The 22,672-nt window shown below is 36.5% G+C and overlaps 1 protein-coding gene across 1 annotated transcript in view; it reads left to right on the top strand.

Annotated features, from left to right (window-relative positions):
* si:ch211-186j3.6 overlaps positions 1-22,672 on the top strand; it is a 435,691-nt gene that overhangs the window by 315,769 nt on the left and 97,250 nt on the right. The window contains exon 22 of the mRNA XM_001920953.7: positions 11,534-11,811. Within this exon, the coding sequence (XP_001920988.3) occupies positions 11,534-11,811 (278 nt within the window). The remainder of the gene's footprint in view (positions 1-11,533; positions 11,812-22,672) is intronic.

Raw genomic sequence — 22,672 nt, 5'->3', positions numbered from 1 at the left:
AATTGCCTCTTTGAATATCACACTAACTAACTGTACAAAAAAAAAAAAAAAACTACTAACACTTCCCTTCTTAGACTTTACAGACCTGAAACTTGCCTTTAGTACTTATTCATTGTTGCTCTTATAGTTGTGTAAATTGCTTCCTTGTCCTCATTTGTAAGTCGCTTTGGATAAAAGCGTCTGCTAAATGACTAAATGTAAATGTAATGTAAATGTGCCCTTTAACTAGACATGTTTCCATGAAAGTCCCTCAAAATAGACATACATTGGATGTTCTAAAATAGTGCACCTATATTGAGCAGGTCAAAATGCAGATGGAATCTGTGTGGATGAATAAAGCACAATTAGAACCAGTCTTTATATTTAATCAGACGCCAATGAATCTCCCACTCTATTTGAGTGCACATTATAAAGGAGAGGAAATACAATTATTTTAAAGCTTTCAGCTGAATCTTGGCTGTCAGAGCCATTTCACACTGGCCTTTCTCAAAAACACGTCTCATCACCTCTGCTTTTTGCAGAAATCTTCGTAATTACATATCAAACACGAAGGCAGTACGTTTTCCCTCTGCCCTTTTGTTCAACTTTTTCGAGCAATTGTTGACTTGTGCACACCCACACTATTTCTTTTGTTTTGCTCCTTTTTTTTCTTTTCTTTTCTTTGCCTTCTCTTTTTCTCTCTGAATAATTTTTAAATTACTACTTGGTTTGTTACATCTTTAAATGCTACATGGCACAGCACCTCCCATCGATCCCATCCTTGTTCTTTTATTTGAGTGTTTGTTCCTCCAGGTTTGCTTTGGCAGGAGAAAACATCTAGTCTTTTTTTTGTTGAAAGAAAAGCTCAGTCATGTGCGACGGTATCATGTGGATCGGTTTCCACACCTCACCATGCCTATTCCCTCGCTCACCAAAACACCCTTTGGCAGTTGTTGAAATCATTTTCCACAAATCAAATGTTTAAAAAATACACACCGTTTTGAATCATACAATGGAAACATGAAAAGGCCACTGGTCAAACATGAAGGCTAGTGCCTGTGAGGTGGAAAACATTAAACTATAACTCTAACTCTCCTACCTTTTTGTGCATTGTGAATGTGTGTATTTAGATTCTGCTTTGTTAATCTCTTGGGTGTACTCCTGTGCTATCATTGAAAAAGTTTCCCTCAGGGAGTTTTGGGTATTGTAGTTCCAATCCCGATGGGCATCTCAGAGGGCCTCAGAGAAATGAGCTGACAGTGCCATCGAGCAGGAGACGAGAAATAAATTCCACGCTCTTTTCCAGGAATAGGGAGAGAGAGAGAAAAATAAAATAAGAAGGGAAAAAAAGAAAAATGAGAGCGTTCAGAAGAAGGATTAGACAAGGTAGTGGGTGTATCTTCTCTGCTTTGTAGACTCCTGTTACCTGAGCCTAAATGGCTCATATACAGTAATGGTTTATTAGTTGTCAGTGAGTGCAAAATGAAAGGCAAAGCCTCAGCGTTGCAGTGTTTAACGTCCAAGGTAATACATGCAAATCACCTCCTCAAGCAGGCATGAACGTGGGAGTCAGACCTGAACACTCTATGGAGAATTCACATTGTGTGTGTGTGTCTGTAAAGACATGGAAACATGGAAAGAGAGGGAGTCAAGTGTGTGTGGGTGAATGTTTAACACCAGGCATCTCAACGCTCTGCAGCTTCAAATGTGTGTGTGTGTATATGTGTGTTTGTGTGTGTATGTGTGTGTGTGTGTGTGTGTGTGTGTGTGTGTGTGTGTGTGTGTGTGTGTGTGTGTGTGTGTGTGTGTGTGTGTGTGTGTTTGTGTGTCTCTTGAAAACAACTCCTGGATCTGATCCACAGGGACTCTGCAGTGCAGTAAAGTGTATGAGTGGATCTGCAGTCAGTCAGGCACACACACACTCGAGAAACACATGGACACTCGAACCATTAAAGGTCAATTAAGGGAATTCAATGAGAGATCACCCTGGTTTTGATTATGTGTTTAAAGCTGTGCATTATTGGTTTTACGTTCAGTGGCTCTGAAACACTGCACAATTAACAACAACAAAAACACCGTAATAGTAGAGCGAACCATACCTTCAATAACTCACAATGACTTTGATTTCTTTTAAAAGGACTAAGTCATTTGTGAGCTTAAAGCTTTAAGTTTATAGGGATATAGACAACTCAGGAGGAAATATGGAAATATGTGGCTCAGCTTACATGTATGTGAAATGTAAAATATCTTACTTCAAATACATTTTGTGGCACATTCAGTTTACAAATCCACTAGAGGGCGCTGTCCACATTTTTTTGTGAATCTGAAATACTGTACATTACTTTGGGTATATTTTGATACACATCTGTAATGAATTAGTTCTAGGTGAACTGAAGATTTATATGAAAGGGGTTTCAAAATAATCAACTCTTTAAATCAAAACAACAAATCGTCCAAGGTCCGACTGGACAATTGACTTCAACTAGCACTATTGCTATTAGAAATAAAAACCCATTTATGTTTAAGCAGGGTAACAAAATCAGAAGTGTGAGGGCACGGTTCAGTTGGCCGGCCCTGGCCCGGTTTTAAGAGGTGTGCTAGAACACAGTTCACTTGGGCTCAGGCTTGTAGTGTGAGTGCAAAGCGCTCCTTAGCCTGAAGCTAAGATATGTGACTTTTAAGGGAATGTTTCATATGGATTTATTAATCATTCTTACTGTTTAATGAACGCAAACTGTCGTAGATTATTAAAGACGCTAACCCCTCACTGTACGACAGATGCACCTTTAGCAAACCTCCTAATTCCTGCAGCACGATGATTGTTTATGATCATCAAAGGTGGCTGATCTGTACAATTGTGCTTCGGCAACTGTACATAGTGTGTATACCCCCTTAGTTTACTCATTACTTCCATTTCTTTGTGTGATGGCTCTTTGTTCTGTGAGGCTTGGAGTGGGGTAGAGTCCTTCATTTCAAATTCTGAGGCGGCAAAAAGACTAGTCATGTTGATTTCTGGTTTCATGGTGCACTAAATTTAACTCTAAATGGAAAAGAAAGAAAAAAAGGAAATGGAGATGGGAACGTTTGTGCTGTTATCTTATTTTTGCCAAGGTCCATGTCTGTTCCCTGGACCTGAAGAGAAGCTGCCCTGTGTTGGAATGGAACAACTCTCTCTCTCCTGGGGTCTGTGTCGGTTCTCTTCTAGGTAGTGGCGTTAGTCACTAGTTGTTATAAGTATGGTTTTGTACCACCCTGAGGAGCTGAGTTGACCAATGAGAAAGTTAACTCCCAAGGGAAGTTTTATAGTCCTTTGTTGGGAAACTTGGTGATTTGCAAACGCATTGTTGGTGAATGCTGATGCAGAAATGTTTAAAGTTTCTTAAAATGTTATTTTGTTGCACACGTATTAACATACAATGTAATGATTGCTTAGTAAATCATATTAGCTTCCCATTGGGAATTGGTTTATACATTGACCATTTGCTTATTTTCTGGGTAGGAGAGGTTGACAGTGTATTATTTGTTTAATAAAGCAACATAATTATTAGTCTGATCAGCATTTGTTACACATCCTTCTTATACACATCCACAAGAAGGTGGAGCTTGTCCCATGGATCTTGTGGCAAGAGGCTGACATAAAACTAAAGTTAACCAATAGTGTTGTCAAAAGCAAACGTAAATAAAAAACACCGGTATCATGTAGTTTTATCTTGATTTTACATTGCATTTATCTCTTTTGAGGATTTGAAGTCCAACATCATAAAAGATAAGCTACTGAGCAAACTGACCACAATAGAAAAGTTGTCCATATGAAGATGTTGTAGAGTTAGGTGAGGCAAGCCTATTCAATTACAAATTATAGACATCAATTTGGTGTATTGCTAAAAGCAGCACAAATCTTTTTTCTGTATTTTAGTAGTTACATTAAAGATTACTAACTAAATAAAATTAATTGTGCACTTTATTTCTGATGGGTTTTCTATATGAACTCTGTTATCAAATCACTGCTTTACCTCATATTTTCTGTGCCCCGTCCTTTCAAATGCCAAGCTGCATCCTGACTGGAACAGGCATGAGAAAACAGCAGCACAGTACCAGACTGGGCTGGCAGTGTGTGATGAGGTGTGTCTGAAATTAATGGTGCCATTAAATGCTGAATGCGCCTCTCTTTAATATACCCATCCAGTCCCATGTGTATACGCAAAGGTGTTTGTGCACAAAGAAAGGAGGGGCTACGAATGCTGCAAAGGTGCACAAACTAGGGCAGGCATGATATTACATTTTCACAACACCATTAGCATGATCAATATAATTATTTGATTTTATTATATAACAAAATGTCTACTGTATATAATATAAACTAGATAAAAAAAAATGGTATTAGTCATGTTAATCTTTAACCAGTGGTATTCAAATTCCTTCACTGTGACAACAAATTCTTTTAATTTAAGTGTTTATTTGAGTTTATTTGGTCAAAAATGGGGTGGCAGAGACACAATTTTTTAACTATAACCTGTAACTGTGTAAAAGTAAAAAATATATAAATAAATACTGTTGATAAGTGATTCCTGGGGACTTAAGTGTCTGGTACCTTGTCTTTTTTTTTAATAACTCCCACGCTGAAGAACTAACTTTTTTTCTTGGTGCATCTTGTTTTTACTAGTCTGTGACATAATGGCAGTAGCCTGACACAATTTTTTGTTCCTTAATCCTATTAAAGATTAGTTCGGAATGAAGGAATGGTTCATGAACAGCTCATCATTAGCCTGGAGCCGATGTCCTGAAACTGATGCAACATATGGTGCTGCGGTTCCACATTTGGACATATTTCTGACACACATCCAAAGACTCCTCAGACAGCATGCAATGACTTATTCAGTTCTGTAGCTGCCCCTTGGCATCCATAAATGGGACAAAGAGAGTTCCTGACAGGTGCTTTCTCTTTATTTCACATTGGAAGAGTGAAAGCCAGCATTTACAGAGAAACTGCAGAAAAAGAAACAATGAAATAGGAAAGAATGGTTTGAAACAATTATTAACAATCAGCATTTAGGGCTCAGCGATTAACACATCAAAAATCCTGAATTAAAACAAAACATAACAACTCATTGTTTAGCACTATTGCCTCTCAGAAAGAAGGTCGCTGGTGCAAGTCCAGGCTGAGCCAATTGGCATTCAAGTGTTTCCCGTGTTTGCTTGAGTTTTCTCTGGGTGCTGCAGCTTCCTCCACAGTCTAAAGACATGCGTTGGGGTGAATTGATATAACAAATTGTCCGTAGTGTAAGAGTGTTTGGGTGTTTTTCAGTACTGGGGGTGCTGCGTAAAACATATGCTGGAATTGTTGGTGGTTCATTCCACTGTGGTGACCTCTGAAATGAATGAATGATAGTAAAAGTACATATCTGCTTTCTAGATGGAATACTACATCAAAGAAAAGTAGGTCTCTGCCACAATATGACTACCTCTTTTTTTTTTTTTTCTGGCTACCTAAAAATGTACAGAATAATGGGACTAGTATATATGTTATGGAATTTAGCAGTCTAATACACCCTTTGCTGTCCATAATTTTAGTAAAAAAAACTATTTAATATTAGCCCTGCTTTATCAAATAGCTCTTCTCACTCTAGAATTTTGTCATTTATTTTATACAATTGTTAAATGGATAGTTCGCCCTAATTTTATTTCTGCTGTAATGTACTCATAATGGGGCGACACAGTGGCGCAGTAGGTAGTGCTGTGGCTTTCCAGCAAGAAGGTTGATGGTTCGAGTCTCGGCTGGGTCAGTTGCTCTAACAAGGAGGCTAAAGACCATGATGTCTAGCGTCTGTTGCTAGAGCACCTTTTAGAGGTCAGGGGAGTGAGGTTTACCTGCACAGCACTTCACTAGCTGGCTTCCATTACACTCACCCCCTTATACCTCACTCCCATCCTGGTCACAGCAGCAATGTAACCCTGCTGGTCCTACACCACCCAACCCACTCCGAGCTGGAATCGTACTGGCGACTTTCCACATGGGTGTCAGTTACTCCAACAAGTAGGAGGGAGGTTTACCTGCACATAACTTTACTAGCTGGCCTCCATTACTCCAGCATTCTTCAAAATAGTCTTCAATTTATTTATTTTTTGTGCTCAACAGAAGAAAAACCACATGATGGAGAATAAATTATGAGAAGTTTTTATTTTTTGGGTGAACTAACTCTTTAAGCAAGTATTTGTAATGTTATCAGAATACCTTTTGCTGTATCTTTGCCCATCTGCATGATTGCAATTTACCTAAAGGTGCAGCACCGCCACCTAATATGTACGTTGGAGTGTCAACCAATATGCATGTAAATGTATGTGTGGATGTGTGGCATTAACATATCAGTATTTCTTTTTTTTTTAAATGTCACTTTTGTCATCGGTACTGCAATATAGTGTCACCGAAGTGCCAACCTGCAGTCTAGAAATGTGGAATACATACGCTGCCATTTCCTCTGCTTATCTGCAGGGCACACAGGAAAGTCAGCGAGCGTCTCATCACCACAGCACCCTTTCACTTCTAGCCTACATTCCACGTGTACACTTTATTTCTCCTTTTTTAATATTTGATATTCATTTCTTTTTAAAAGAGCCCTCTTTTCTTATGTCTAACACCGCTCCCACTGTTTCTGACTCATAACACATTGTGACATTTGCCTGTCAGACCCAGTTGTACGCATTGCGCCGAATCCTTGCGCTCCCTCTGAGTTTCCCCACAGATCACACACACAAAATCAACATAAACAGCATCATCAATCACCCACAGCCTGCTGCCACAATACCTCTCCATGAGCCACCGCCAATTCAGAACTGTGTCCCCCCAAATAGGTCCCAGCTAATCTCAGAGTTGTTATCCCCTTGAACATCTGTCTCCATCTTCTCTTTCTCTCTCTCTCTTTCTCTCTCTCTCTGTCTGTATCTTTCGATATCTCATGTTTCTTCACCCCCTCATTTCCCCTTGAGTGTGTTCTGGCTGCATGAGTTCACGGAGGACAGGTCAATCACAGTGTGACTGCTTAGTCCACTGCGGGGCAAACTGCTCCACTTCAGATGTTGGATTTGAATAAATGGTGTGCAGGTTGAGAGGCAGTCCTGTGGACATGCGGTATCTGTACGCCGTTTATGTGCTTGTGGAAAAGCACAGGTTTTGAGTGGCTCTGGAGAGCGCCGTGTGTCCGAGAATGAAATAGAGTGAGTTTGCGCTGGGGTTCTCTGAATGCTGTTTACGACACAAAGCAATATGTACAAGTGGCTTTGGGGTCTTTTTGGTTAACTCGGTTGGACTTGCTATTTGTATGGTAATTTCAGGCTATCTCAGCTCAAAAGATTGGTATAGATTTACACAGGCGTGCGAGTGGTGATGTGTTGTTGGCCTAGCACGAATAGCCACATCTGCACAGATTTCAAAGTTTATTCTTGTGCAGTTGAACAGGGATGGACAAGTTTTTTAGGGGATGAACTAATCCTTTAAGCAAGTACTTGTATTTGTATTTTTTTAGAATATCGTTTGCTGTGTTTGTGTCCATTTGCATGATGGCAGTTTGCCTTAAAATGCAGTACTTCCATATACTATGCATACTACCTGACAAAACTCTTGTCGTCGATCTCAGTTGTAAGAGCAACAAATAATAACTTGACTTCTAGTTGATCATTTGGAAAAGTGGCAGAAGGTAGATTTTCCGATGAATCATCTGTTGAACTGCATCCCAATCATCACGAATACTGCAGAAGACCTGGAACCTGCGAGGACACAAGATTCTCACAGAAATCAGTCAAGTTTGGTAAAAGAAAAATCATGGTTTTGGGTTACATTCAGTATGGGGCGTGCAAGAAATCTGCAGAGTGGATGGCAACATCAACAGCCTGAGGTATCAAGACATTTGCACCACCCATTACTTTACAAACCATAGGAGAGGACAAATTCTTCAGCAGGATAGCGCTCCTCATACTTCAGCCTCCACATAAAAGTTCCTGAATGCAAAGAAGGTCAAGGTGCTACAGGATTGGCCATTCCAGTCACGATATATATGAACATTATTGAGCATGTCTGAGGTAAGACGGAGGAAGAGGCATTGAAGATGAATTCAAAGAATTTTGGTGAACTCTGGGATTCCTGCAAGAACGCTTTTTTGTCATTCAAGATTACTTTATTTGAAGTTTTATTTGACTTTATTTGAAGTTATTTGAGTTATTGCAGATGTATGGATGCAGTCCTCCAAGCTCATGGAAATAATACACAATTTTAATTATTTTTCTACTGCACTATGACTTTATATTCTATACTGTACATCATTTCTGTTAAATGACAAGACCTTTGTCTAAGCAAAGTCAGTTCTTACTGTCCTAATTAAATCATTAAAAATCAAGACATGTTTATGTTTTATTTTGCTAAGATAAGCGTAATCTAGATTCCTTCACATTATATATGAGCAACTAGTCATACCAAATGATCAACTAGAAGTTCTTATGAGTCGTTCCTAAAACTTGGATAGGCGACAAGACTTTTGTCAGGTAGCGTATGTTGGAGTGTCAGAATTTTATTATTATTATTTTTTTTTAGATGTCACATTTGTCATCAGTACTGCTATATGGTGTCAACGAAGTGCCAACCTGCAGTCTAGAAATGTTGAATGCATATGCTTCTAAGACAAGTTTGGATATGTGTGCAGCACAATTGATTTATGCTTTTCCCGATGTGCTATATAGTAGTATTAAGTTGCATTAAGCTGATGGTAGTATCGTTGTGTCATTTCCAGGACAGTTCTTGAAAAGAAAAGAAGAAATGTAGACGACATTCTGTTTAAAACAAGACATTCTTCAAGCTTACTGTCTTTAGCTTACTGTTTCAGTATTTAGCTGTGTTAATACAGGCTCATTGAAAGTATGTGATTGGGTTTAAATTTGGATGGAACCACAAACATGTACTTCAACATATGTTTGACAGTAAATGTAATACTATGGGAGCAGTTTGATGAGAAAAACTTCTCTTAATTTTAATGCTAATGATATACACAGGGACATATTATTGAGAATGATTTGTATGCAGTTCTTTGTACAGCAATAAATAAATACCACATAACCTCTTAAAGTCCTCATAAACCAGAAGCTGCGACTATTATTATTATTTATTATTATTATTATTTTATTTTTTTTGTATTGTGACACACTTCTTAGATAAAAGGAATACTAAATGACAAAACAGTGGGCATGGCTTTTTTTCCTACTGCGAGCTGATTGAATGTAGTAAAGTAGGCATTTCAGTCAGAAAGAGGGGGAAAGGGTTTGGGAAGAGTTATTACAATCTAACAGACACCACCTCCTCAACATTTCTGTTTGTAGTCAAAACTGACAGTTGGGGCAGCGTGGTTAAATATGTTAGCCATGTTCCTAAAATATTCATAATCTGACAGATTAACTAAAAAAAAAAAGTGTTTTTATAGATTTTAGTTCAAGATTAGAAGAGAAAACAGATGAATTGTTCACCACAAAACTAGCAATGATTTGATGATTACAATGATTTGTAATCTAATATGTTTGCTTCACCTGTCTATCTTCATATAGACTTTTACAGCGAGGTCAGTTTGCTCTGTAGCTCACTCAGGTTTGAGTCTTGAGAAGCACAATTAAAAAAAAAGAGAGATAGAAGCAAAGTAAAATCAATGTAAACCTTACCTTGTATTTACACTGTTGTGTGTTCATGAAAAACGGGTTGCATGCAGATTTGGGTGAGTGAATTTTAGCCAGTGGTGTAAAGTAACAAACTACAAATACACAAACTACTCTAATTGAGTAGTTTTTCTTCAGGAGTTGTACTTTACTAAGCCGTTTTAAAAAATGTGTACTTTTACTTTCCCTTGAGTACATGTTATGCACAGTAATTGTACGTTTACTCCACTACTTTCCCTCAACCTGTAGTCACTACTTTATTTCTTGTCTATGGGGATTAGAAAAGCAGTCCTGTAATTCTTTTCCAAACAAATCGCACATAGAGGTAAAGGAAAAAACACATTAAATGGCATTATGATGAACTACCTCAAGACATGCGTGATTTTTAATTGCAGCAAACTGTTTGGAAGCATTAAAAGTGTCCAAGAAGATGTTCAAAATCTTTACACACAATGAACCAGAGACAACGGAAATAATGGATGTTTATTGTATGAAGACTTAAATGACATTAAACACCCAGCAGGCTCAAGACATCAACATGACGTCAGATTGAAGTTGTACCCTATCACCGTGGGGATGTTGCATTTTGTTTGGAAACAAAATCGTCCTGACGTCAGAACTCCACGACGACATCAATATCTAATGTCCAACCTAAAATCAACCAAATATCAACGTCTAACAATGTTACAGCTTGACGCAGTTTTGATGTAACCACTATGATGTCTATCAGACATTGTATTTTGGTTGCCGTATACCTGACAAATTAATGTCAGTATTTGATGTCAATATGACATTGATTTAAGATGTTGGCTTGGCCTTTGATTTTGGTCACTTTCTAAGACAGCCTAAAATAGACCACATATCAACCACATGTAAACCAGCGTTTACAGACAACGTTATTTTGATGTCCAATAACAACATCAAATAACGTTGTCTGTAAACGCTGGCTAGACATTGAATTTTAGTCACCAGACGTCACAATCAAAATCTAACCTAATATTAACGTCTTATGACATTGTGTGCCTGTTGAGCAATAACTAAATCCACTACAGAATGTTACTTTTACACACAAATTACATGTAAATGCATCAGCTTTTTAGACTGTAATTCTCATTACTCACTATTCTTGAGTATATTTGAAAGGTCTACTTTTTACTCATACTTTGAGTAATATTTACTCTGCTTGCACTACATTTTTAGGCAAGTAATAATACTTTTACTTAAGTATGATTTTTCAGTACTCTTTTCACCACTGATTTCAGCAAATCCTAACGATGAAAACTTCTCCATGAGGCTTCATGTGGAGGACCTTGTTGGTCTACTGACCAACTAGACAAGCTCCAACTAGCCAAGAAGTAAAACACTATTTCGAAAAACATTGAAAAGCTTTAATGAGCTGTTTGCGAAGAAAAAAAAATCTCTCTCTTTCTTTCACTCTCTCTCACCCTTCAAAGTTGCAAATAAACATTATTAGGAGTATGTTTAGCAAAGCATGTTTGCTTTGTAATTCTTCATGGGTCTTTTTCTAGCGGTTTCTAAGCGAAAAATGTAACAAGCACAGCTAATCTGAACTGTACTTATTTTCCCCCCATAAAAAGAAATAGCTGGTGAACAATCTTACTTCATTATATCTTAAAAGCAGTTTTGAATAAAAAAATAAATTTATATATTTAAAAAAAAAATTCCATTCAGTGCATGAATCTTAAAATCTGTGTCTGGGTCAAAATGGCTCAAAATGAAGCAGGTCAAATGTGTTCTTTGCTCTTTGTAGTTACTCTGTATTTGTTCTTAAACCACTATCGTAGCATTTTCACAACTGATCGACTTACTTTCTCTCTCGTTATTTTCATTTTCCAATGCCCTGCAGCTCCAGTCTTTTCTTCAAGTCAACGTGACCCAAGTTCATGTAGATGAGTGCGTGGACGCCGACTGCCGTGGCGGAGGAGGGTGTACCAGCCATCTGAGCGTGACTGACAAGCCAGCAGTGGTGGACTCGGGCAGCATGGCTTTGGTGTCAGTAACTGTGGAGGCCACCGCTGTCTGCAGCTGCTCAGCACGTGAACATCTGCACCAGAGCTGCTCCATCTACCCCAGAAATCCTTGCCACAATGGAGGAGTCTGTGTGGATACTCAGAGCGGATACAGGTGAGAGCGTTGGCTTTATTTCACTTCACATGTGGAGACAGAGAGAGAGAGAGAGAGGGTGAGAGATGAAGTGTGTGACAGCAGTGAGATGTTTACAACAGGCCTCCAATAGCAGTCTGTAAGCTGAAACAGGTTCCTGAGCATATGCAAGCTCTTCGAGGAAACAATCAAACACAATGTCTAAACATTACATTAGGTTGACAGTTTTCTGATTAAACTGTCTGAACTTCATAATGTTTCTTGGTGCAAAGATGCCTTTATCTCACTTCCGAGTAGTAGTGGTGGACAAAAAGTATTTTAACTTTGCTACTCTACTTATGTAAACATTTTTAAGTGTCTCTACTTTATCTGAGTGGTTAACATCCTCACATGGATTTGCAGGGTACTAAATATTTTAATTTTGCATCATCACTATACAAAAAGTAAAAAGTGCAACATGCAAAACATTTTTGAGCAAAAAGCTCTTCCTCCTGGAGTCCGACTGTCGAACTTTCTACTCAAAAACATTTTGCAAGTCGCACTTTTGCATGTTTCTTGCACTTTGCACTTTTTGTGGCCTCTGATGTTGCAAAATTAAAGAAATAAAATTTAGGTGTTTTTCACATTGCATAAACCTCTGCAGATTTTTATTACTGAAGGATATTTGACGCACCGGATACACTTTTTTTAAAGTTATCTGACACAGTGCCTTCACTTTTAATTTGTACTGTATCTGAGTACATTTCAAAACAAAATTAATTTCTTTTTTTACTCCACTTCATTTTATTTGAGTAATTGTCACATGCTTAGAGATGTGATGCTGAATCAAAACACATTAATTCTGCTCACAAAACAAAGTGAACCGTAAATTGTGAATTGGCAGATCCAATTCGAGCTCATTCTGAGTCAACAGCTCTCCGATTCAGATTATCCATTACCAGCAAATATCCAGTCATCAGTGTACAAATTCAAAACTTCCAATCAAAACAAGGCTTCAGTTAATCTTGCTCTGATTCCAGTGGTCTGTTCAGAGCAAGTCACCAGTTGTCTGCAAGTTTCTAGTCACAACTCTCTGATTCAATCAATCCATTTAGAGTAGGTATCCAGTGAAAATCTCATTGATTCAGTTGATCCATTCAGAGTGAGTCTCCAGTCAACAACTCACTGATTCAAATGATTAAAGAGAGTCTTAATTAAATGACCATTGATATATTTAGAGTTAGTCTCCAGTAAATTATTCAATTACAAACTGATAAAAAAAAGGTCGAAAGTGGAAGGTCCTCTTGGCTTGGTTAAAAATGTAGAACTCGAATGTTGGATTTTAGAAATGAATTATATAATTGAAAATTTACGTCACAAATGTGATTGCTTGTGAAGTAAATTTATTGCAATAATAAGTTGTTTAAACCCACTGTACTTTATATTTCCACTGCATATTTCTACCTGAAGAGGGTCGTTTTCTATTCAAAACAACACATATTAATGCCCACATGTTGCCATTGATGTAGCATATAATAGATATAAACTTGGTAAATCTGTGCTGGGCTAAAATTAATTGCAATTAATATATATATATATATATATATATATATATATATATATATATATATATATATATATATATATATATATATATATATATATATATATATATATATACACCCTGTATAATATACACGTGCAATAAATCTTTGCCCGGCACTAAAAAATATTATTGCAGTAAAAAAAAATTAATAAATCAGGCAATCTGTGCCTTTATGTTTGCTACTTCATTCACCACTGCTTTCAAGTAAGATTGACTTACACATGCATTCAAGCTACTCTTTTTTAAGTCTAATCTTCTTGCTTCTGAGCTTTTTCACAAATATGAGACAGAGAGACTCTTTCTTTTTCTGCGTTATTCAATTATCCAGTCCTGGCATGGATATTGATTTCCTTCCCCTGAATAACAATACTTAGTGACTGGGATTGGATGGGTTTGAGGGAGCAGGGAGCTTGTGATAATTGTTAGGTGGGGATTTCTTTTTCTTTTTTTTGCCTTTTTTTTTTTTGTGGCTTTTTTCTTTTTTTTCTGAAAATACATGAAAACCTGGCAGCCGAAACTTATTAACAAGCACTCTAATGCCATTTTTGAGCTGTGGCTGTAATTGAACAAAACAGCCGATCCATGTCTCCTGTTGAAATTTTTGAATAAAAGTTCATTTTTGAACAAAGTACTTTTTTCTCGAGCAACTGGATATGATTTGCAGTTTATTCAAACCAAGTATGTTGAATATGCTGGGTGTAATACTCTAAATGATAAGTCGCATGCATTTATAAACACATGCATGTTTATTCCTTATAGTTATATATTATAATTCCTACTTCTCTTTGTATATGATTTTCTTTATGGTTATTACATCAAATGCTGTATTTATATAAAATATCTCGAGTCATCATTTTCATCTCTTTCAGTAAAAGCATAAGCCAGATCTTCAAATCGAGCTAATTCTGATGCAGTTCTTTTTTTTTTCAAAAGCATGTGCAAGTTTGATTAGAAAAGCTGGATTGAGTTGTCTGAGATAATTGCGGTTTCACATGTCGATTGGAACAGGAATATATATCGACCCTACAAACAGTGATCAGCGGTGTAAAGATCAATAGTGAAATAATGAGCACAGGATCTTTACATCATTCAGATGAAAACTAATTTTAAAAGGCAGGGAAGAATGTCAAGACCTTATTTGAGCAAAGTGCAAGTTTTTGTAGTTTGGTTTAAATTATTATATATATTTATATGAATTAGGTAAGTTACAGTTAATATGAATAGATTGAAATTAACTAATACAATGTTTTTTTTTTCACTGAATTTATTAGGTATTGGTTTTAGTAAAATGTAAATATTTAGTTTTATTCTACAAAGGTGTAATTCAAAATTTTTATTTTCAATTTATTTTTTTAATTCTCAGTTTCTGCATCAAGCTGAAAGACCTTGCATGTGGCCTTGTATCTATGAAAAGAAAGATTGTTTTTGAAAGAGCTGCCAGAAATTCAGAATCAAAATTTTTCTGAATCCTGAATCAATATGGGAGATACTTTTGCACGCTGGGGGTAAATGACGTCATGCAGTTCAAATCCATGATCTGAAGGGGGGCACCACGGCTTAAGTATTACTTTAGACAGGTATGTTTTAAAACTATTTTAGTCATGCAGAGCTTAAGTAGATTGTGTTCTTGTTTATAAATGGGTGTGATAGGATGTGACGCTGGCAACGAAAGTGCGGATACAAATGCAGGTTCATTAGAGAGGTTAGGTAAGCAATGGTCAACACAGGGGCAAACAGATGTATTCAGGCAATCCAGAGTCGTAGTCACATACACAGGCAGATGATCAGAAGGCAGGCAGGAAAGAGGGATAAACAGACAAACAAGGCGAGGGTCAAAACACAGCAAAACAAGACAAAGGAAACATGTTGTAATGTCACAAATAGTTCACAAGACTCTGCAACTAGAGTGTGTGTCTGTGCTACTTAAATAGTCCATGTAATTAGTTTTTGACTAACCAGCTTTACTGAATCGAAATTGCTTTTTATTTGCACATTTGTTCTTTTTTGAGCAGTGATCATTTGTGACAAGCTCCCACTTTAATGTTACTTTGAATATTGGGTTTGAAATATCGTGTAGGTATTACTTCAAAACAACATTAGCACTGTTTCATTGACTGTGAACAATGATGTATTTTATAGTCATTCATTCATTCATTTATTCATTTTCTTTTCGGCTTAGTCCCTTTATTAATCTGGGGTCGCCACAGCAGAATGAACCACCAACTTATCCAGCATACGTTTTACGCAATAGATGCTCTTCCAGCCCCAACCCATGTCTGGAAAACATACATACACACTCATTCATACTCATATACTGCAGACAATTTAGCTCACCCAATTCACCCGTACTGCATGTCTTTGGACTGTGGGGGAAACCGGAGCACCCAGAGGAAACCCACGCGAATGTGGGGAGAACATGCAAACTCCACATAGAAACGCCAACTGACCCAGCCGAGACTCGAACCAGCAACCTTCTTGCTGTGAGGCGACACAACTACCTACTCCACCACCAAGTCGCCTTTTATTGTCATTGGCTAATTATATGAATTTACTAGTTATAATTTGCAAGCAATACTTTTCTGAAATTATATTATTAAGAAGAAAGTAAGAATGTGAAAATTAAATATACATCAAAGGCGGCAACACCAAAGATACAAAACTCCAAAAATAAAAATTTATTAAATTAAAAAGGCAGACACAAAGCGTGTAACATTTAGCGCCACACGGCTTTTCATCAGACAGTCAGAATGTGCAAATATAAAACCAACTTTACCCCAATGCCAGTTTTGGGAATATAATTCCTGCACCCACTAACCTGTTAACAACTACACTAGACAAAGTTCGGGTCTCCATAGTTTGGTACTTTATAACTGGTGAATGACATGATTTAGTGTTATTTAAGGTTGTCTATCATCATCTATTCGGTGCTCATTCGCGTATTCATGACTTAAGGAGGCATGGCTTTGCACGACAGGGGAGGGATGTAATTTTTCAAAGCTATTATGCTAAGGCTAGAATTCTGGCAGACCACCTGCTGCACCTTTAAGCTGGCTATCTGAGAACAGTGTGGTGGTGCTAGGAAAGGAATAAGAAACACTGACATAATGATCCCTTAATTATCACTAAATGCTTGACAGTGGCAAATGGCTTTGGTTTCAGATTTAATTTGATTACATTATTGTTTAGGTTGTATTTTAACTGTTAATAATAAAAGGGGACACGGCTATAAAAAACCACATCCGTTGTTTAAAGAAGAGGTGTCATGATGCAGGTGGGGACAATTCAGTATGGGTTCAGTAATCAGTCCTAACCGGTTATTGCTACAGAGATATTACGTACTGAATATGTCATTTATCTTAAATGTGCTATATTGCAGTAGCTCACTATAGTGAGGGAGACGATCGTGATTAATTAAAACAATCCAACTACTTAAAGTAATGCAGTAACTGTGCACAAATCATTGCGTGTGGGTTTGCTGGACAATCTTTTACTAACACTGAAGTTACAGCAGAACCCCCTATTGTACCTGAGTTTTGTTTGATACATTCAAAAAGAGCAGGTAAAATTAAAGGTACAGTTCATATATCGGACTACGTGTATTAAAGGACAAAATTGTATTACAAATACACAGAAAATGTATTTATAAAGGAAGAGTTCAGATGCAAAGCCCTCCAAATCTATCAGACCTCTTTTTGTAAATGAGCATTTTCTATCAGGCTCCTATAATTAGGTTCAGAAGTTTCATTTTATAGATAATGATAAGGTTATCATCTAGTAAATAAAATACCTGTTTTTCAAATGTAACTTTATACACTTCTTTGGTTTTTAACAAGGTAAATTTTATTTTGCGTCAAAGCCAGCTAAATTCACCAGTGCTTTTTTTTTTTTTTTTTTTTTTTGCAAAAACCTCCAAATTGAGACAAGACAATGTAATTATTTGAAAAATCACTGAAGATGCAATTAGAAATTATTTTACCAAACATAAAACACATTATAGAAACCACCTAAAATTAAAAATATATAAATCTATAAATCTGTGAAGTAAGTGGCAGTTTATTCTGCTGTCCAAACCCCTGATAAACCAGGGACTAAGCAAAGAGAAAATGAATTATGTAAATTCTACCAAGTAAGTGCATTAATCAATAACATTAAAACTGAAATTAATTTAATCTTAACAATCTGTTATAATTTCTGATATTTAGGATTTAGATTAATTGGAAATAGTGCAATGTAAACATTGCAAACATTGTGCACTAAGCTTGGTATAATCAAATAATGTAGCGTAAAAACATTGAGAAACATCAATATCTGTGCATCATTCATTGGTATAAAAACTTATCAGACATATGTATAGTTTTATATAACTCTTCAAATTAAACTTTTTAATACAAGAATTCTTGTGCTGTGAAGTAAAATCTAAAATTGTTTATGAAAAGCATGGTCAGTGATGCACTGAGACATCGTATTGAACCGAATTGATAGCATGATAATCGTAACCAAACCAAACCATGAGACCAGTTTAGGCTCATTCATTCATTTTCTCTTCGACTTAGTTCCTTTATTAATCTGGGGTCGCCACAGTGGAATGAAACGCCAACTTATCCAGCATTTGTTTTGCGCAGTGGATGCCCTTCTAGCCGCAACCTATCACTGGGAAACTCCCATACACACACATACACTACGGACAATTTTAGCTTACCCAATTCACCTATACCGCATGTCTTTGGGCTTGTGGGGGAAAACGGTGCACCCAGAGGAAACCCACACGAACGTGGGGAGAACATGCAAACACACACAGAAATGCCAACTGACCCAGACAAGGCTCGAACCAGCGACCTTCTTGCTGTGAGGCAACAGCACTACCTACTGCGCCACTGCGTCCCCCCCAGTGTAGGCTCATACTTGTAATTTAAAGTGTCTTGAAACTTTTTTTTTACAAATCCCAGAACTGAAAGTTCCAGAAAATAAGTGTTCAACATCAGTTTTGAATTTTGCATATCAGCACGTGATTTTAAAATTGTATTTATTGACCCTACATTTAATATGGTACCTGATATTTATTGTTTACGTTGCATTTTTGGGTGTATTTCTAAATATAGTGTTATATTGCTAAAAAAATATGGCTAGAACTATTTTGAGGAGCTCATCAACTCAGCAGTGGAATATGTTGCTCACATTTACATTTTTCTTTCCTAAAGGCAAGATAGACCTGAAAATGACAGAGACAGACGGTGAAAAAAAAACATACGGCAGAAAAGTTTGTGTATGAATAACATTTATTGTCAGTCCTGACTTTAATGCGAGGTGACAATACCATACGGTAAGATGGTGTAACAGTTTGCTAGGACTGCTTAGCGGTGATTTATAAAGCGCTGTGTTTTAGTATGTATGGGTTGATTTAGATCCAAATCAAGAGAGCAGCTGCCATGTGGAAGCTCCTAATGATATCTGAGATGTGCTGCTTGCAGATGTGAGTTGTGTTCTAATCGCTGCTCATGAGATGCAGGACTTCTCCCTCTCGAAGGGAAATTAAAAATGCAGAGCGATGAACATAACATAAATACTGCCCTGACATTTTCCAAAAGGGCTATTTAAATAAAAAAATATATATATAAAAAAATGAAATCTCACATTTGCCTATTGTATAATTTATGTGTTGACCATTTACTTCAGTCAATCTGGCACCTACCGAAACCACGCTGAACCACCATGCAAGCACAAACCTGTTTCATCATCCGAGTATTATTACACATTTGCTCCTAATCTTTCGTCTACGGCACGGTGTGAGACATAGTTACATCATAGAAAGATCTGCCTCAATAAAACCACTATATAAGATTCTGCCAGGACTGAATGTACATGCAACGACTCAGCATTGCATTGTGACATACAGTACATTTCCAAGCTCCTCGTTTTAATCACCTTTAAAAATATGGCAAAATTCATTTAGCTCTCAGTGGTTTAATTAAAAGAAGAAAGTAAAGCCACGGATTTGCAGCGGTCAGACCGAGCGAGCATGTAATGTGTTGAGCTGGAGTTGTGGGCCAAAGCACGTCATGCCTCAAGCCCTCCTCTAATCCTAATAATGTCCGCAGGCTACAACTTTAATGTTGCATCTGTGTTACGTCAACCTTCCGGTCTTCTTCAGCCTTTAGCTTTATATATATATATATATATATATATATATATATATATATATATATATATATATATATATATATATATATATATATATATATATATGTGTGTGTGTGTGCTTGTTTGTATGTGTGTGTTTGTGTGTGCTTTAAGTTTTCAAATATCAGTATTTTTATGAAAAATGTTTATTTGTCCTGCATGCACTCGTACGGAATGGTTTATCAAACACAGACATTTGTATGAAAAATAGGGATTTGTATGCATTGATATGACATGGTCTATACGAATATCTTGCACTGGCAGAATGAAATTGCTTTTGGGTCCCTCGCTCACACTGCTTGGTTATTTCTGTGTCAAGAGAGACTTAGACAGTCCTGCGACGTATTGCTGTTTTTTCCTGTTCAAACGCTGTGATTCACATGCATGAAATCGTCAGCAATCCTGGGGAGTTTAGCTCTTAAGAGTCTTTGTCTGTTTTTCTGTGCTTCATGAATATCATAAATAGAATCAGAGTCACTTACATTCAGTCCGTGTACCGTGTCTGTACTTCATTAGAATTAAATTGATGAAGTAGATTTACAAAGCTTTTGTAAATGTACTTCAGCGAGGAAAATAGGTCGATGTCAAACGCATTTACTCAAAGAGTATAAACTCCGCTTAGAAGAGTCCTGCAAATAAATAAATTATATAATAAAACTAAAAACAGCATCTGACTACTACTATTGGCTCAAGCCTTTTTCTAAATCGCATGTGGAGCTTTTATTGTGTACAAGTGACAGCATGTAGGGCTAGTCAGTTTTAACATTCATTCATCCATTCATTCCTTCATTCCTTCATTCATTCATTCATTCATTCATTCATTCATTCATTCATTCATTCATTCATTCATTTATTCATTCTTTTTCCTTTGCCTTAGGGCCCTACCATACACGCAGTGCAATAAGGCACAAGACATTTTATGGGCGTTTTTTGTTATTTTCAGACCAGCGCAACAGTAATTTTCATGTTTTGCACAACGTTGTTTAAGTAGCAAATCCATTTGCGCCACTTTGTGAACTCATGGGTGTTCCAAGAGTTTCAAACTCTTACACGTTGCTTAATATACACAGGATGTAGAGCAATACACAAATATTTTTACGCATGAAAACATTAAAAGGAATAAAATGTTACAAAAATATTTATTTTCTTCATAATTATAAAAACCATTACCTCTAAGCCTTCATGTCAGGGTGTTTTTTTTTCAGTTTATTGATGACAACTTGCGTTTGTATAATGCTATTATTATTAGCAGTATTATTTATTATATGCAAATTTATATTTGTTTTAATTAAAAAAAAAAAAAGTTTAGACTTGTCCACTTGTTGGGTTTTGGAGACATATGCATCACCATATGGGGCATAATAATAGGATGTGTATTTGGATATAACTTAGTTTTTTGACCACACTTCATTAATATTGTTTATTTATTCATTTGCAGGAATTTAAAACTTTAAAATTTAGAAATAGTCTTAAAACAATTTTTTGCACTTAACAAACAAAATTAAATATTTAGGCTAATGGATGTCTTCAGTGGAATGCGTATAATATGTTTACTTATCCGTGAAAATAAAGGAGCAAAGTAAAGAGTAAAAGTAAAACAAGAGAGATTAAAGAGCAGGAATGGGAAGGCTCATTTTTTATCCTAGTGCTTCAGATGGTCTGTTTAACTGTTTTCTTGCTAGTGAAGCGTTCAGTTTTTCAGTTTTGTCTCTATTTCATACGTTGCCACAGCGGAATGAACCACCACAACTATTTCAGCATATGTTTTGCGCAGCAGATCCAGCCACAACCCAGTACTGGGAAACATTAAATAGTTCATTCATTTATTTTATTTTTTGACTTAGTCCCTTTATATTTTCAGGGGTCACCACAGCAGAATGAACCACCAACTTATCCAGCAAATGTTTTACACAGTGGATGCCCTTCCAGCTGCAACCCATTAATGGGAAACACACATACACTCTCGCTCACACACATACACTACGAACAACGTAGCTTCTGCTGTATTGAATTTACATATTTATTTCTAATAAAAAAAACATTTAAACAGCATAAATGTTACTCTGGAAAAGTTTCCAAACAACATATACACGTTTTATTGATAACCATACATTTTTTTTTTGTTGTTGAAAATAAAAGTTATAAATTTTTCATCTGGCAATAGTTTATCAATAGACATGCATATAAATGTTTATCAGTACAATTCAATCATAAAAGTGGTTTAGATAAGGGGAAATAGCTAAATATATGTATTTGTTTATTTATTTTTTATGTATTTATGTCACCGTTAATTAAATGAAAATTAATTCAAACAAGGTAAATTTACCTACCAAGTAAATTAATTAACAATTCAATACACATATCATCCAGTACACATTTAAAATATCCAAAACCCCTCAAACACATAATGTTTGTTTAAATATTGCTTGTTTACTAGGTAAATACTGTTTAAGAGATTTTTTATTTATTTTCTTTATTATTATTATTTTTTTATTTTTATTTTTTTTTGCAGTGTAGTCTGAGAGCTTTATTGGAAGACAGTTGGAAGACTGCATATTTCTGTTATGCAGATACACATATTCTGTATATTCCAGCCTCATCGCTCCCCTCAGGCCTGGACCTCAATATTTAAGGAGCAACATGTAGATAGTCAGCAAGGAGGATTAATGGTGGATTTGTAAATGGAGGGCAGGAGGGGGGAGATTATGGTTGGTTATTCACAAACTAACCGGTGGATTCCTGCTATTTATGCTGGCAGGAAATGAGCGAAAGGAAAGGGGTGAAACGGACCAGAGGGAGTAAGAGGATTTTGTTCAGCCAGCATGCTTGATATTAAGGCCAGGATTCACTCAAGGAGATAAATTGGTCTGATTTAGTTAATCAAGCAGAATAAAGTTGAGCCTTTTTCTTTCTTTTTTCTTTTTTTTACAATGGAGGATGAAGTGTTTCTATTTTAAAACATTTTACTGTCTGGCACTTTCTCTCTATCAGTGACTCGCACAGACACTCTTAATGTTTTAGATATTGCTCACATTGACCCCAGTGGATTTCATGGGACAGAAGCCAGTTTTTTTCTGCTTTAGAAAGATCTGTGACCCTGCTGATGTTTATCAAATGCTG

This window comes from Danio rerio, chromosome 7 (genome assembly GCF_049306965.1).
Source record: "Danio rerio strain Tuebingen ecotype United States chromosome 7, GRCz12tu, whole genome shotgun sequence".
Classification (NCBI taxonomy): Eukaryota; Metazoa; Chordata; class Actinopteri; order Cypriniformes; family Danionidae; genus Danio; species Danio rerio.
This window is presented reverse-complemented; position numbering and strand designations above follow the sequence as displayed.